At 38.1% G+C, this 17,184-nt stretch overlaps 1 protein-coding gene across 1 annotated transcript in view; it reads left to right on the top strand.

The window, feature by feature from the left end:
- Positions 1-17,184, top strand: part of TTN (titin) — a 284,284-nt gene that overhangs the window by 196,822 nt on the left and 70,278 nt on the right. The window contains exons 215-244 of the mRNA XM_066346291.1: positions 12-311; positions 508-807; positions 899-1,004; positions 1,110-1,306; positions 1,625-1,930; positions 2,029-2,307; positions 2,831-3,130; positions 3,231-3,533; positions 3,647-4,009; positions 4,327-4,629; positions 4,760-5,059; positions 5,573-5,869; positions 5,973-6,257; positions 6,362-6,655; positions 7,950-8,249; positions 8,367-8,675; positions 8,763-8,953; positions 9,364-9,796; positions 11,139-11,447; positions 11,583-11,731; positions 11,821-11,853; positions 11,965-12,094; positions 12,183-12,482; positions 12,583-12,900; positions 13,888-14,184; positions 14,295-14,594; positions 14,681-14,995; positions 15,079-15,227; positions 15,682-15,832; positions 15,920-16,201. Of these exons, the coding sequence (XP_066202388.1) occupies positions 12-311; positions 508-807; positions 899-1,004; positions 1,110-1,306; positions 1,625-1,930; positions 2,029-2,307; positions 2,831-3,130; positions 3,231-3,533; positions 3,647-4,009; positions 4,327-4,629; positions 4,760-5,059; positions 5,573-5,869; positions 5,973-6,257; positions 6,362-6,655; positions 7,950-8,249; positions 8,367-8,675; positions 8,763-8,953; positions 9,364-9,796; positions 11,139-11,447; positions 11,583-11,731; positions 11,821-11,853; positions 11,965-12,094; positions 12,183-12,482; positions 12,583-12,900; positions 13,888-14,184; positions 14,295-14,594; positions 14,681-14,995; positions 15,079-15,227; positions 15,682-15,832; positions 15,920-16,201 (7,899 nt within the window). The remainder of the gene's footprint in view (positions 1-11; positions 312-507; positions 808-898; positions 1,005-1,109; positions 1,307-1,624; positions 1,931-2,028; positions 2,308-2,830; positions 3,131-3,230; positions 3,534-3,646; positions 4,010-4,326; positions 4,630-4,759; positions 5,060-5,572; positions 5,870-5,972; positions 6,258-6,361; positions 6,656-7,949; positions 8,250-8,366; positions 8,676-8,762; positions 8,954-9,363; positions 9,797-11,138; positions 11,448-11,582; positions 11,732-11,820; positions 11,854-11,964; positions 12,095-12,182; positions 12,483-12,582; positions 12,901-13,887; positions 14,185-14,294; positions 14,595-14,680; positions 14,996-15,078; positions 15,228-15,681; positions 15,833-15,919; positions 16,202-17,184) is intronic.

Raw genomic sequence — 17,184 nt, 5'->3', positions numbered from 1 at the left:
TTGGCTTGCAGATCCTCCATGGCCCCCTGGAAAACCAACTGTGAAAGATGTAGGCAAAACATCATTAACATTGACTTGGACAAAGCCAGAACACGACGGAGGGGCAAAGATTGAGTCTTATGTCATTGAAATGCTAAAGACTGGGACAGATGAGTGGGTTCGAGTGGCTGAAGGAGTTCCCACCTCTCAGCATTTGCTCCCGGGGCTCATGGAAGGGCAGGAATACTCATTCCGAGTTAGAGCTGTGAACAAGGCCGGGGAAAGTGAACCCAGTGAACCCAGTGACCCTGTGCTTTGTCGGGAGAAGCTATGTAAGTAATTTTTGATGTTTAGGAATATAAATTCTTCTAAAGTATATCTGAGAACTATATTATGAGAAAATATGAAAAACTCATTACTAGATTATTTCATCTTTGCTCTATGATTTCTTAGTGACTACCAGAAAATTTAGTAAAAACTGAATATTGGGCAATAAAACATTAAATTTGTTTTTTTATTCTTCTTTAGATCCTCCATCACCACCTCGCTGGCTTGAAGTTATTAATATCACAAAAAATACAGCAGACCTAAAGTGGACAGTTCCTGAGAAAGATGGAGGATCCCCCATCACCAACTACATCGTGGAAAAGAGAGACGTGAGGCGAAAAGGCTGGCAAACAGTAGACACCACTGTCAAGGACACCAAGTGCACAGTAACCCCACTGACAGAGGGCGCTTTATATGTGTTCCGAGTTGCTGCAGAAAATGCTGTAGGACAAAGTGACTACTGTGAAATTGAGGACTCCGTCCTGGCCAAAGACACCTTTAGTATGCTCTCCAAATCCTTATGACTCCCCATTTGTAGTGGATTATCACTGTTCCCTCTGGTTTTTCTAACCACTGAATATTTTGTTTTCAGCCACCCCTGGACCGCCCTATGCTCTGACAGTTGTTGATGTAACAAAACGACATGTTGACCTGAAGTGGGAACCACCTAAAAATGATGGTGGAAGACCAATACAAAGGTGGACTTTCTAATTAATGCATAAGGAGTAATTTACAAATGGCTGAAAATTCTTAACTTTGTTTTTTTCTATTAATGCTAATGAAATGCTTTGTTATTTCAACAGATATATCATTGAGAAGAAAGAAAAGTTAGGTACCCGTTGGGTGAAAGCTGGAAAGACCTCAGGACCTGACTGTAACTTCAGAGTAACTGATGTCATTGAAGGCACAGAAGTCCAGTTTCAGGTTCGGGCAGAAAATGAAGCTGGAGTTGGTCACCCAAGCGAACCCACAGAAATCCTGTCGATTGAAGATCCAACAAGTAAGTGGTGCTGACTATGCATAGAATATTGTCTAGAGCACTGTTTCTCAATTGTTGGAATGCAAACCAGAGCCATTCCATCAGAAATTTTGTGCTGGTCCATGAAAGAGTTAACCACCCTAATGTAGTACGTACGAGGATTATAAACCCAATGATCTTAGTTGAATTCGCTTATGCTCAGGATGATTTCTACCTTAGCAGTCCCTGAACTAACTTTCCTATTTTCACCAGTCCCCAAGTGTAAAAAGGTTGAAAGCCACTGGACTAGAGCATAATGATGAGATAGTTGTGGATGAGAATGTTTCACTCTTTTTCCAGATCCTCCTTCACCTCCCCTTGACCTGCATGTGACTGATGCTGGAAGAAAACACATCGCCATTGCTTGGAAGCCTCCAGAGAAAAATGGCGGAAGCCCTATCATAGGATACCATGTTGAAATGTGTCCAGTAGGCACTGAGAAATGGATGCGAGTTAATTCTCGCCCCATAAAAGATTTGAAATTCAAGGTTGATGAAGGCGTTGTTCCTGACAAGGAGTACGTCCTGCGAGTGAGAGCTGTCAATGCCGTGGGTGTCAGTGAGCCATCCGAAATCTCTGAAAATGTGGTTGCCAAAGACCCAGACTGTAAGAACACAGTTTCTTTTATAATTAATAGGACAGGCTTTACTCGTGCATTGCATTTGGACATACTCTTCCATCTTCTTTTGGATTATGTCTTACAGGCAAGCCAACAATTGATCTGGAGACTCATGACATTGTTGTTATTGAAGGTGAAAAATTAAGCATCCCTGTTCCCTTCAGAGCTGTCCCAGTTCCAACCGTTAGTTGGCATAAAGATGGCAAAGAAGTTAAAGCAAGTGATAGATTAACGATGAAGAGTGATCACATCTCTGCACTCCTTGAAGTTCCCAAGAGTGTCCATGCAGATGCTGGAGTTTATACCATTACAGTGGAGAATAATCTCGGCTCGGCAACAGCCTCAGTCAATGTCAAAGTCATAGGTAAGCATTCTTTGATAAAACACCAAACATTCTCCACATGTTGGGAAAATCAGTTAATTTTTCAATTAAAGTATAAATGGCTTCATGAATTGGCCATTTGTAAACTAAATGTCCTTTTAGATTAATTTCTTCCAATGAGAAGCAAAACGATTGTAAAGAGGCAATATAGCATACCCAAAGAATATTAACATAACCAATATTCCTTTGTTAATTGTATTTACATTTTATTCATAGTGTTCTCACCAGAAGTAGTGACATTTTCCGCCCCCTCCTCCCACACAGACTGATCGTGTTTGGAAATTTAGGAACCATTTTTATGGAACAAAGATTCAGGAAGAGCTACTCGAATTTAGTAGTTGGGGGCCAAGGATACTAAAGGGCCTGCAGTATAGGGACACTACTGTACATCAAAGATATCCCACCCAAATAAATAAAATACATAGTCCCACTTAGAGAAAAAATATACTAGTAGTGTGCTGACTTTTCAAATTACAACAGTAATTACAAATTTTATTTCTAATAGGTTTACCTGGACCATGCAAAGATATTAAAGCAAGTGAGGTGACCAAGAGTTCTTGTAAATTAACCTGGGAACCTCCAGAATATGATGGTGGAAGCCCAGTTCTTCATTATGTCCTGGAACGCAGAGAAGCTGGGAGGAGGACGTATATACCAGTCATGTCTGGTGAGAATAAACTGGCCTGGACTGTAAAAGATCTCATACCAAATGGTGAATACTTCTTCCGGGTTAAAGCTGTCAACAAGATTGGTGGAGGCGAATATATTGAACTGAAAAATCCAGTCATTGCTCAAGATGCAAAGCGTAAGTTAGGGCATGAATGTAATATAGCCAGGAATTAATGTGCAATTTATTTTAAGAAGATGGACTACTCTATATTAACCATTTTTCTCTTGCTCTTCAGAACCCCCTGATCCACCCGTAGATGTTGAAGTTAATAATCCTACAGCTGAGGCAATGACTATTACATGGAAACCACCTTTGTTTGATGGAGGGAGCAAGATTATGGGTTACATTATAGAGAAGATTGCTAAGGGTGAAGACAGGTGGAAGAGATGCAATGACCACCTGGTACCAGTTCTGACCTACACAGCAAAAGGACTTGAAGAGGGAAAAGAATACCAATTCCGTGTGCGAGCAGAAAATGCTGCCGGCATTGGTGAACCTTCTAGGGCCACTCCTCCAACCAAAGCTGTAGATCCTATTGGTAAGTTTTGTTTAATGGAGTTTGTATTTTCCCAGAATAAAATAAATGAGAATAATGTTTTAGCAGATATTTTTATCAGAATTAAAAACAATTACTGTTTTTAATCATTGCAGATGCTCCTAAAGTCATTATGAGAACAAGCCTAGAAGTAAAACGAGGTGATGAAATAGTACTTGATGCAACAATTTCTGGGTCGCCTTACCCAACTATTACATGGCTGAAGGATGAAAGCATTATCACACCAGAAGAAATTAAGAAGCGAGTAGCACCCACAGTTAGGAAGAAGAAGGGTGAAGTTCAGGAAGAAGAACCATTTGTCCTGTCTCTGACGGAGCGTTTGAGTATCAACAATAGTAAAAAAGGAGAATCTCAGCTACGTGTCCGAGACTCTCTTCGACCTGACCACGGCCTGTATATGATCAAAGCTGAAAATGACCACGGTACTGCAAAAGTTCCTTGTACTGTCAGTGTGCTGGGTAAGTACTTACAACTCCCCCTCTCAATGGATGACAATCTATCTAAGAGTTTTAGTAAGACAAAAATAAAGTTTTGGGCAGCAGTTAAAAGAAGTGGGAAATAGTTTCAGCAAGGTATCCTCATTGCCATTTTTTTTTCTCCTGGCTGTGTAAAAGAAATCAACCCATCTTGTTATTGATTAGCTAATGTGATACAAAGACAGACAGACATAGGAAAAACAAAATTTTATGTAAAAGAACATACTAACATTTATATTTTCTGTTGCAACTGTTTTTCTACACAACGTTTTAATCATGGCTCTCTTTTGAAATATTAGATACACCAGGACCACCAATCAACTTCGTATTTGAAGATGTTAGAAAGACCTCAGTCCTCTGCAAATGGGAACCACCCCTTGATGATGGTGGCAGTGAAATTATAAACTACACTTTGGAAAAGAAAGATAAAACAAAACCTGACTCAGAATGGATTATTATCACTTCAACACTCAGACATTGCAAATATTCAGTGACAAAATTGATAGAAGGAAAAGAATACCTCTTCCGTGTAAGAGCTGAAAATAGGTTTGGGGCTGGACCACCTTGTGTATCAAAACCACTTACAGCTAAAGATCCATTTGGTAGGTTTCTTTAGCATCTAAATTTTGCTTTTTATCATTGCATTTGTATATACATTGTCACAGCTTGTAAATTTGAATTTTTATGCCGTACTAGGGAATTAACTCAAATATGCCCTTTTTTAAAAATCAGAACCACCTGATGCCCCTGAGAAGCCCATTGTGGAAGACGTTACCAGCAACAGTATGCTAGTGACATGGAATGAACCAAAGGATAACGGAAGTCCCATCTTGGGTTACTGGCTTGAAAAACGTGAAGTTAATAGTACACATTGGTCTCGCGTCAACAGAAACCTTCTGAATGCTTTGAAGACCAATGTCGAAGGCCTGTTAGAAGGACTCACATATGTCTTCAGAGTATGTGCCGAAAATGCAGCTGGACCCGGAAAGTTCAGTCCTCCTTCAGATCCTAAAACGGCACGTGACCCAATCTGTAAGTAATTCCTTAAGAAGAAAGTGGGGTAGAACATGGTGGTCATAAATAACATATATATGTTAAATAACATATATAATATAGATAATACTCTTACATACTTGAAAGTTGTTAAGACAGCAAATCTTAAATATCATCACTACAAAAAGAGTAATTGGGTGAAGGGATGGAGGTGCTAACTAATCTTATTATTGTAATTATTTCACAATATACCGTGTTGTACACCCTAAACCGACATATATGTCAATAGTCAATATGTTATATAATACATCAGTTATATTTCAACAAAGCTGGAAAAACCAAACAAAATACTAGCAAGGACTATGGACATATATTGAGGTTACAATGTAAACTTTTAAACTTCTTTTTATATAACTTAAAATTTTGTTTCACAAAACAGTACTTACCCATTTTACATGCAATGCACTGTGGGGGGAAAAGTGGGGTTGGTAAGCTACTGTGCATTTTACAACTCTCAGTGAGTTTTGATTTGTATATCTTCATTCATTCTAGCTCCCCCTGGACCACCTATCCCAAGAGTCGCTGACACAAGCTCCACAACTATTGAACTAGAATGGGAACCCCCAGTTTTCAACGGTGGTGGGGAAATTATTGGCTACTTTGTCGATAAGCAGCTGGTTGGCACAAATGAATGGTCACGCTGCACAGAGAAGATGATCAAGGTCCGTAAGTACACCGTCAAAGAAATCCGAGAGGGTGCTGATTATAAACTTCGAGTGAGTGCCGTCAATGCTGCAGGTGAAGGACCGCCTGGAGAAACACAACCTGTTACTGTGGCGGAACCCCAAGGTACTTAAAAGTTGTTTGATAAAGATTACGGCTAGTTTTTCAGTATGGGTGGGTTTTTTTTTCATCTTTCTTGAGCTAATGTATGACCATTCTCTTTCAACAGAGCCTCCAACTGTGGAACTAGAAGTTTCTGTTACGACTGGAATACAAATAATGGCTGGGAAGACACTCCGAATTCCAGCTGTGGTAACTGGCCGTCCGGTGCCTACAAGAGTATGGACCATAGATGAAGGAGAGCTGGATAAAGACCGTGTTGTAATAGAGGATGTTGGAACCAAGTCCGAACTAATTATCAAGGAAGCATTGAGAAAAGATCATGGCAGATATGTGATTACAGCTACCAATAACTGTGGTTCCAAATCTGCAGCAGTCAGGGTGGAAGTTTTTGGTAAAGAATGTTACATAGATTTTTTATAGGATTTTCTTAAGTGATACTATCTTATTAGATTGACTCTCTCTCTCTCTCTCTCTCTCTCTCTCTCTCTTTTTCAGATGTCCCTGGTCCAGTTGTTGACTTAAAACCTGTCGTAACAAACAGAAAGATGTGTCTGCTGAACTGGGGTGATCCAGAAGATGATGGAGGAAGTGAAATCACAGGCTTTATTATTGAAAGAAAAGATGCCAAGATGCATACTTGGAGACAACCAATAGAGACTGACAGATCTAAATGTGATATCACAGGTCTCCTTGAGGGACAAGAGTATAAGTTCCGTGTGTTTGCCAAGAACAAGTTTGGATGTGGCCCTCCTGTTGAAATAGGACCAATTCTTGCAGTTGATCCGCTAGGTAAAAGAGAAGGTTTTTGTTGTGTTTATAAAGTAAATACTATGCGTTTCTAGTTATAGTATTTATTCATTAAGCCTATGACTTCACACTCCCAGCCTTCTCAAGATCTATATATAGCTAGAGAGTAATAAGAAAGGTGAACCAAATAACTACTAGCAACATTAAGAATGCTATATTTTCTATAATATCAATATAATTTCAGGCTCACTGTAATTTTTAGACAAAACCATCACCACATCCCCAAAAAAGAAACAAAATTATATCCTATGCTGGTCACTGTAACAGTTTATTTCAGAATTTTCTCTATAGCTCAGGCTGGGTCAGAGGATTGAACAGGTCTGGGCTTCCACTACAAAGCTCTGCTTCTGCTTGTAATAAGTCAATAAGAGTGGATTGGGTCTAATTTCCCATTTAAAGCTTATTCTTTTGGTTTTGTCCCTCGGGATACCAAACTACAGCAGCATTACATAAATTCTCTTTTCATCCCATTTTATTTTATTTATTTATTTTTAAGTGAGAGAAAGGGAGATAGTGAGACAAACTCCTGCATGCGCCCCAACTAAGATTTACCTGACAACCCCCATCTGAGACCGATGCTAGGGAACTGAGCTATTTTTAATGCCTGAGATTAACGTGCTCAGACCAACCAAGCTATCCTCAGCAAGCAACCTGGGCCAATGCTCAACTGAGCCACTGGCTACAGGATGGGAAGAGGGATAGAAGGAGGAGAGGAAGGAAGAGATGGAGGGGAGAGAGAAGCAGATGATCACTTCTCCTGTGTGCCCTGACTGGGAATCAAACCTGCGACATCCACATGCTGGGCCAACAACCTATCCACTGAACCACAGCCAGGGCCTCCACCCCATTTTAAACCATACACTGGATGCAACATGACTCAAAGTGTGCTCAGTAGATATATCCATTGTCTGTTAGTAAAAGAGAAAGCTTTCAGTTGGTCATTCAAAGCAAAATGTCACAGACCTGCTTTCCTAGTTCATTAAAATTGGTAGCCTCCCCAGTGAGAAAATATCTAAAATGCTAAATATAAAAAAGTATACATGTCCTCATTTTATTTTTAATCAATAATCTTGATGCTAAAGTTTACTAAGAAAAATTCTGCCTATATGAATGCCTATAATTCTGGTAGCTGAGATGTTTTGAGAAGGATTTTAAAGATGGATGTTACAAAGATTAGGCCAAACTGAAACTTATTTTTCACATAATTAATTTGAAGTAAAATATTTCTTATATGATTTATTTCATACTTGTCATTTCAACTTGCTCCTGGTTAAAGGTCCTCCAACATCTCCTGAGAGGTTGACATATACAGAAAGGACGAAGTCCACTATCACCCTTGACTGGAAAGAGCCCCGCAGTGATGGTGGCAGCCCCATCCAAGGCTACATTATCGAAAAGCGGCGACACGACAAACCTGACTTTGAAAGAGTTAACAAGCGGCTCTGCCCAACCACGTCTTTTCTGGTTGACAATCTTGATGAACACCAAATGTATGAGTTCCGTGTCAAAGCTGTCAATGAAATTGGTGAAAGTGAACCATCTCTGCCTCTTAATGTGGTCATACAAGATGATGAAGGTGTGGAATCTGAAAATAATCATTTTAATGCAATTTGCAGCATTGCTGTTAACTCATAGGTTAAGCACATATCCTTATGACTTTGCTATTTTTTTTCTCTTTCCCTTCTTTTTGCAGTGCCTCCAACTATTAAATTGCGCTTGTCTGTTCGAGGAGACACTATCAAGGTTAAGGCAGGAGAACCTGTTAACATTCCCGCAGATGTGACAGGCCTTCCAATGCCTAAGATTGAGTGGTCCAAGAATGACACCGTGATTGAAAAATCCACTGATGCACTAACGATGACCAAAGAAGAAGTATCCCGAACTGAGGCAAAGACTGAAGTTAGCATTCCCAAAGCTGTTCGTGAAGACAAAGGCACTTACACAATCACGGCTTCCAATCGCCTTGGCACAGTCTACCGAAATGTTCATGTTGAAGTATACGGTAAGTAACATACTTTCTTTTATCAAAACAAAATCCAGTGTCTGGTAAGAATTCCCCTCTCAGTCTCCTCTTTTGGTTCCTTTCCAGATCGTCCAGCCCCACCAAGAAATCTTGCTGTTACTGACATTAAAGCTGAATCTTGCTATTTGACATGGGATGCCCCTCTAGACAATGGTGGCAGTGAAATCACCCATTATGTCATTGACAAACGTGATGCAAGTAGAAAGAAAACTGAATGGGAAGAAGTCACCAACACTGCTGTAGAGAAGAGATATGGGGTAAACTCTTAAATATTTTGTTATACACATTAAAAGGGTAAGACCTTGAATAAACACCATTCTAACATAACCTTAAAATTTAATGATTAAACTCAAAATCACACACAAAAAATTTTGTTATAGTTTTTAGCATCATGCACATAAGGCCTCTTGGTAAATACAATTATTTGATGACACACAGTCTCTTTTCCTCGAGAAATCTACTCTTAGGTACATTAAATTTACATATTCTCATTTTTAAAAAGGCTTTCTCCATATTAGAGTTTACATATTTTAAAACTATATATTTGTTTGAGTTTATAGACTTATTTCTTTTTATAGCCTTCCTTACCAAGAAACTAATTTTAAGATAAGTAAAAATCAACATGACTTTATTATTTTTAAGAAGTTCTTATTCATCTGATTTCTAGATCTGGAAACTTATTCCCAATGGTCAGTATGAGTTCCGAGTCAGGGCAGTGAATAAATATGGAACCAGTGATGAATGCAAAACAGATAAAGTGGTCATTCAAGATCCTTATCGCGTTCCTGGACCTCCAGGAAAACCAAAAGTTTTGGAGCGCACCAAGGGGTCGATGCTAGTGAGCTGGACTCCTCCTTTGGACAATGGCGGCTCTCCAATTACTGGCTATTGGCTGGAGAAGAGAGAAGAAGGAAGTCCCTACTGGGCACGTGTTAGCCGAGCACCAATAACTAAAGTGGGATTTAAAGGAGTTTTGGAATTTAATGTTCCCCGTTTAATTGAAGACTCTAAATACCAGTTCAGAGCAATGGCAATAAATGCTGTAGGAATTGGCCCTCCCAGTGAACCATCAGATCCAGCTATTGCAGGAGATCCTATATGTAAGTATGCTTCCATTTCTGGAATTTATAAAGGGCAAAACCACTAAATAGATAATTCTGCTTTTAAATTTCTTGTATTTTTCTATGCCAAACTATTTTATTTATTAAAGTTAAAAGTTTCATACTTACAGAGACTATTTGAAGTGCATATGTATATGTGTATATATATACAAATACTATGTACAACTACCTATATATATGTATGTACACACACACACACACATATATGCACACAAACATTAGACCATATGGTTTTTGAATTCTTGGATTAAACCTATTATTTTTATGAGAAATCACAATAATAATGACCCTGGATTATAAACTCCTCCCTGCTCCCATACCTTACTAAACCGCTATCTCATTAAATACTTTAAAAATCTGTCTCCCTCACTAAACAATCAGAGTCTCCAGTAGGAGTTTAACAAAAAGTAAAATACTGTTAACTTTTTAGTAATATTTACTGAATTATAAAATTCTCAAGCACAGTCTGTGGGGGCAAATAAAAGAAAAAAATACTTCTCTGAGCAGATCAGTTCAAAAATCAGAATATCATGGCCTTAATGATTAATTGTATTTACTGCATAATATATCCGATTAGAATTCTCTGTAGAAAAATATTAAGGTATTTGTTTTAAAGAGGAATTAAAATACTCTAAGTTGTATATAAATCATATGTATAAAATGAAATAGTAGCCATTTTTCACTTAGCAAGCTAGTACTGAACATGTGCTGTGTGCAAGTAACTATACTGTGCACTGAAGAGGGAAGCGCTATGGTTAAAAAAAATGAAGAGTGGAAAAGAATTTCTGTAATTGAAAACCACTGTCAAAGTGTAAAGTATTGTTATATGATTATTGTAGACAATGACTGTATAGGGCATTAAAATTAGTTTGTGTTCAGAGGATACCAGCTGTCTACGGCCATACCACCCTGAACGCGCCCGATCTCGTCAGAGGATACCAGCTAATCAACTATTGATGAAATTATTTTTATGTTAATTTTATGGTGAATTAAATATTACAGTATCTCTTCAAAGTGATTGCAAACGTAAAATAGCTTTTCACCAATCATGTGTAAATAGAATACAGATCTATCTAGGGATAGTGAGTAGTCTTTCTAATTCAAATTATTTGTTTGCTTTTTTTGTTTTTGCATTAATGTTAATGAAAATAGACTATTTCTGATATTTCTCTTCTCTAGAAGGTGAACTATTCTTTTGGCATTCCTATTTTTGTATTCTCATAGATATAAAAAAATATGATCATTTATAGTAAGACATTGCTATAGTATATAAAACTAGTATTCCATTAACTTCAAAACTTTGTGTTTTTTCTCTTACTAGATCCACCTGGGCCACCTTCCTGCCCAGAGGTAAAAGATAAAACAAAGTCAAGCATCTCACTAGCATGGAAACCCCCAGCCAAAGATGGTGGCAGTCCAATTAAGGGATACATTGTAGAAATGCAAGAAGAAGGTACTACCGATTGGAAAAGAGTAAATGAACCAGACGCACTTCTAACTGCCTGTGAATGTGTGGTGCCGAATTTGAAAGAACTCAGAAAGTACAAGTTCAGAGTGAAAGCTGTCAATGAAGCTGGTGAATCTGAACCAAGCGATACGACTGGAGAGATCATTGCCACTGATATTCAAGGTACTAGTCCCTATTCCATTTATGTGTTCATCTTTTGATCTTCTTATGAAATTGATTAATTGACTGAAGGTATGTAAATTAAGTTTTTTTAAGTATGGTGAGCTGAATTCTGTTACATTATTCCCGGTGTTACAGAGGTACCAGAAGTTTACATTGACATTGGAGCACAGGACTGTCTGGTTTGTAAAGCTGGCTCACAGATTAAAATTCCTGCTGTCATCAAGGGACGCCCAACACCAAAATCATCTTGGGAATTTGATGGAAAGGCAAAGAAGGCAATGAAGGTAAAAAAAAAAGTTGTAATTTTCTGTGTCTCCCTTTGAATCACACTAGGAATATTTATATTACAACTGACGATCTTCTTTTCTAACAGGATGGAGTTCATGATATACCTGAAGATGCACAGGTAATAATAAAGTTGAAAAGATTCAGAATCTAGTTAATTTCAATACTGCTATTATTTCATTTAATGTATAACTACTATGTTTTGGGGGGGTTGTTTGTTTGTTTTTTACAGCTGGAGACTGCTGAAAACTCATCAATAATTATTATTCCGGAGTGTATACGATCTCATTCAGGCAAATACAGCATCACAGCCAAGAACAAAGCAGGACAAAAGACTGCAAGCTGCAGAGTTAAAGTCATGGGTAAGGAAGACTTTAAAAGTTACTATGGAATAAAAACAAATTATTTTTTTAAAGCAACATTGCTTATATTGTGATATGAATCCAACAGATGTACCAGGGCCACCCAAAGATCTGAAAGTCAGTGATGTTACAAGGGGTAGTTGCAGACTTTCATGGAAGATTCCAGATGATGATGGGGGAGACAGGATCAAAGGCTATGTTATTGAGAAGAAGACTGTGGATGGAAAAGCCTGGACTAAAGTCAATCCAAACTGTGGCAGCACCTCATTTGTAGTTCCTGATCTCATCTCTGAACAGCAGTACTTCTTCCGCGTACGTGCAGAAAACCGCTTTGGTATTGGTGCGCCTGTGGAAACCATTCAGAGGACCACTGCCAGAGATCCGATATGTAAGTTTTTAAATCCATGATTAAAATAACATCTCAAACTTGAAAAAAAGTATAGTTATGAAACAATACTTACTACTACTTCCTTTAACTATTTTTAAAGATCCTCCTGACCCTCCAATTAAACTCAAGATTGGCCTCATAACAAAGAGCACAGTACATCTGTCATGGAAACCCCCAAAGAATGATGGAGGCTCCCCTGTCACCCACTATATTGTTGAGTGCCTTGCCTGGGACCCTACTGGGACAAAGAAAGAAGCATGGAGACAGTGCAATAGGCGTGATGTGGAAGAGCTGGAATTTACTGTTGAAGACCTCACAGAGGGTGGAGAATATGAATTTAGAGTCAAAGCTGTCAATGCTGCAGGCGTCAGCAAACCTTCAACCACTGTTGGCCCTGTGATCATCAAAGACCAGACATGTAAGCACCAACATGTTCATAGAGAACACCTTTTTCTGTGAATGTCTTTTAGATGTTTAATAATAGTCCAAAATAAAAAGAGACATGTTTATACATTGGGAAGCTACAATGGGTTGAGTGTGGATGTGGGCACATTATTCAATCACCCATTCCTTCAACTTCCGAAGAATTATTGTATTTCCTTACGCATGACCTTTTCCTTACTTAAATAAGATGATGTGTGGCATTTCCTTAAGAAAATTTTTCTCCACGCATGCTGTTTTACTTATCAGAAACTAGAGCACTTCCTCTGTATGCTCCTCCAAAGGCGAAGAAAGCAGTCATTTATTTGTTCAGCAACTGCTGAGACCCATTTATCTTCACAATCTAGTTTCCTTTTCTCTGACAAAAAACCATATCCATTTTAATAGATAAAATATACGCATCCATATGATAATAATTCTTCCTCTAATTATTGTTAACATCACTACTGCTGTGTATTTGTTCAATTCTCTCTTCTAAATTTAGGAGGGCTATAGTCACAACCCTATTTGCACATTCTTATACTAAATTTATGGAAAATGGAAATTTGCACTGCCTCTACTAACAGTTACATTTCTTCAAAGGGACTTCATCTCAGAATTAACACAGTAGGTCCCTCATAACTGCATAAATACTGAAGGGAATATCATGAAAGAACTCCCATGCCTAAGCTACTACAGTTTTCACTTCTCTCTGCCCTTTTTCAATACCTATATGCATAATAATCCCCAGTAAGTGAGAAGCAATAGCTGTACAGAGCCACATGTAGATAAAGGATGATGACCACGTGTACCTGCTCCCCAAACTGGCGTACATTAGTTCAAGACAGGTCTGTTCTTTCTATTGAGCTGGCTTACAAAGCCTGCTTATTGTAGATCCAGATAGCTTTCTAATCACTGTGAATTCTGTTTTTATCCTTCAGTGTTTTATGTTCCTAATGACAACTTTTTGTTTTTAATAATCTAGGTCCACCATCAATTATTCTGAAAGAATTCATGGAGGTTGAAGAAGGAACTGATGTTAGCATTGTGGCCAAAATTAAAGGTGTGCCGTTCCCAACACTGACGTGGTTTAAAGCTCCTCCGCTGAAGCCTGATAATAAAGAACCTGTCATCTATGACACCCATGTCAACAAACTGGTGGTGGATGACACTTGCACCTTAGTTATTCCCCAGTCGCGCAGAAGTGACACTGCCTTGTATACCATCACAGCTGTGAATAATCTGGGAACAGCCTCAAAGGAGATGAGACTGAATGTCCTTGGTAAAAATTGCATGGCTTTATGAAAACTACATGTTTTTCTGTTCACAAATATAATCTTTGGCTTTAAAATCATTTTACTAATAAAGTTTTCCCTTTTTATACCGTTTTAGGTCGTCCTGGCCCTCCAGTGGGACCAATAAAGTTTGAATCTGTTTCAGCAGACCAAATGACATTATCTTGGCTTCCACCTAAAGATGACGGTGGGTCTAAGATTACTAACTATGTAATTGAGAAAAGAGAAGCTAATAGGAAAACATGGGTACACGTCTCCAATGAACCCAAGGAGTGCACATACACAGTTCCCAAATTGCTAGAAGGCCATGAGTATGTATTCCGAATCATGGCGCAGAACAAATACGGCATTGGGGAGCCTCTTGACAGTGAACCTGAAACGGCAAGAAACCGCTTCTGTAAGTAGAACATGGTTTACATACAAAGTCATTTGTATTGGTATTTTTCATAATTTCTTATGAATCAATGTGATTCTTTTACACAGCTGTCCCTGGAGCACCAGATAAACCAACAGTCAGCAGTGTGACTCGTAACTCCATGACTGTCAACTGGGAAGAGCCAGAATATGATGGAGGTTCTCCTGTGACAGGATACTGGCTAGAAATGAAAGACACCACTTCAAAGAGATGGAAGAGAGTTAACCGAGATCCTATCAAAGCCATGACTTTGGGTGTTTCTTATAAAGTGACTGGTCTTATTGAAGGCTCTGATTATCAGTTCCGTGTATACGCAATCAATGCTGCTGGTGTGGGTCCAGCAAGTCTGCCATCAGACCCAGTGACTGCTAGAGATCCAATTGGTAAGCCTTAAAATCATTTCTTTTTTTTCTTTCCTCCAAAGTGTCATGGAAAAGTCATATTAATGTATACTGGTTCTTTCTAGCCCCTCCGGGTCCTCCATTTCCCCAAGTCACAGACTGGACTAAATCATCTGCTGATTTGGAGTGGTCTCCTCCACTAAAAGATGGTGGATCCAAAGTAACTGGATACATTGTTGAATATAAAGAAGAAGGAAAAGAAGAATGGGAAAAGGTAACTAAAACTTGGCATTATAAAAATGTACTATGAATAAACTAAAAATGTAGTAGTTCTTCTCAGACCCTTAACTTCTATCTGTATTTTTTAGATTAAGAAATTAGAAAAATAACATAATTATAACTGATAATCCAGACTTCTGTTATGTCAAAAATCTAATGAAAAGTTATCATATTATTGTTAACTTATCTTTGGTTATAAATCCTAAAAAAGTTAAATAAATGAACTTTACAATTTTTTTTTAATCCTTTGACAATGATTTTAAAACATAATTTCTGGCAAAATATTCTATTCAGTTTTTACCTATAAGATTTTACCTCTATACCTATACTGGCAACAGTCTTTTCCCAAAGACAGTTAAATATGTCATTGGTTATACTTTAAAAAGTTATTAAAACAAATAGCTACCAAGAACTATTCTAATTGTAAAACACTTTTGACTCTTCCTTAGGCTAAAGATAAAGAAGTGAGAGGAACAAAACTTGTTGTGACAGGATTAAAAGAAGGAGCATTCTATAAATTTAGAGTTAGAGCAGTCAACATTGCTGGCATTGGGGAACCTGGAGAAGTCACGGATGCCATTGAAATGAAGGACAGAATTGGTAATTAATACTTCTGTTACTTTTACATAGAATTATGTTTTGGGTTAGAAATGAAAATCACATTTGGAATTTTCAATTGTTTTCCAGTGTCACCTGATCTTCAGCTAGATGCCAGCGTCCGAGACAGAATTGTGGTCCATGCTGGAGGGGTGATCCGGATCATTGCCTATGTGTCTGGAAAGCCTCCTCCAACTGTCACCTGGAACATGAATGAAAGAGCATTACCTCCAGAAGCCACCATTGAGACCACAGCCATTAGCTCTTCCATGGTCATCAAGAATTGCCAGAGGAGCCACCAAGGTGTCTATTCTCTACTTGCCAAAAATGAAGGGGGAGAAAGGAAGAAGACAATTATCGTTGATGTATTAGGTAAATACTTTCAATCTGCCTGTGCAACTTAAAAATAACATTCTTATTTCATCTACAACAAAGCTATAATAGAAATAAAACTGTTACAAATATTTTCAAAAATAAGAAAAACCACATCCAATCTCGTTGACCACTATTAGCATTTTTTTTAATTTTCTCCTTGCTTCTTTATCCTTGGGCACATTTTATATGGTTGTACTCTGACCATATAATTTTGTATGTTGACTTTGCCACCATAGCATTTACAATGCTATTATGCAGTTTTCATAAAAGTAACTTCCCTGCAAATGTACATGAATGTTTATACTAAGATTGACCATTTGCACATCATGGGATTGTATCTTAATTTGCTAATTATCATAATACTGCAAAAATCCCTTTGAAGGGTTTCTGTATTCTATTTGAAGAGAAGCATCATATTCTGTAATCAATATTGCATACACTGAATATAGAGTTGAACTCCACAGAGTTTTTCTATGCCTCCACTGGCTGCTTTATTCCAGTGAATTGCTCAGAAAGTGAAGCCCCCCGCCCCTGCCAATCAGATCTCTCTCTCAGCATGTCTCTAGGTGCAACCACATTCCACAGCCAGTTTGTATGTGAAAATAATTGGTTCTCATTGAATATAATTAATGCTATGAAAACATGTTTTGGTTTCATTAGTGAAAATGGCATAAGGAAAAATATCTCAGTGAGCAGTATCTCTACAAGATTTTAGATTAGTTTCAAGCTACTAAACACCCCTTTGGCCAATGGCTATTATTTTTAATTTGACAGCTGGTATACTTCTAGGTTAAATTTCTCTCTTAAAGGTCTTTCTGAGACTTGGGACCTCTTGTGCCTCATTGATTCACTGATGACCCAGAAATAACCTTTTCCCTTTGAAGAGTAAATTGGATACAAAAACATAGCCATGCTGTCACTCCTTACTCCCTTTGATCTCCCTCGAATTCTCTTCCCAGCAGCTCCCTCCTGTCCTACTC

This window comes from Saccopteryx leptura, chromosome 7 (genome assembly GCF_036850995.1).
Source record: "Saccopteryx leptura isolate mSacLep1 chromosome 7, mSacLep1_pri_phased_curated, whole genome shotgun sequence".
Lineage (NCBI taxonomy): Eukaryota > Metazoa > Chordata > Mammalia > Chiroptera > Emballonuridae > Saccopteryx > Saccopteryx leptura.
Note: the sequence above shows the minus strand (reverse complement) of the source record. Positions and strands in the feature narration are given on the sequence as shown.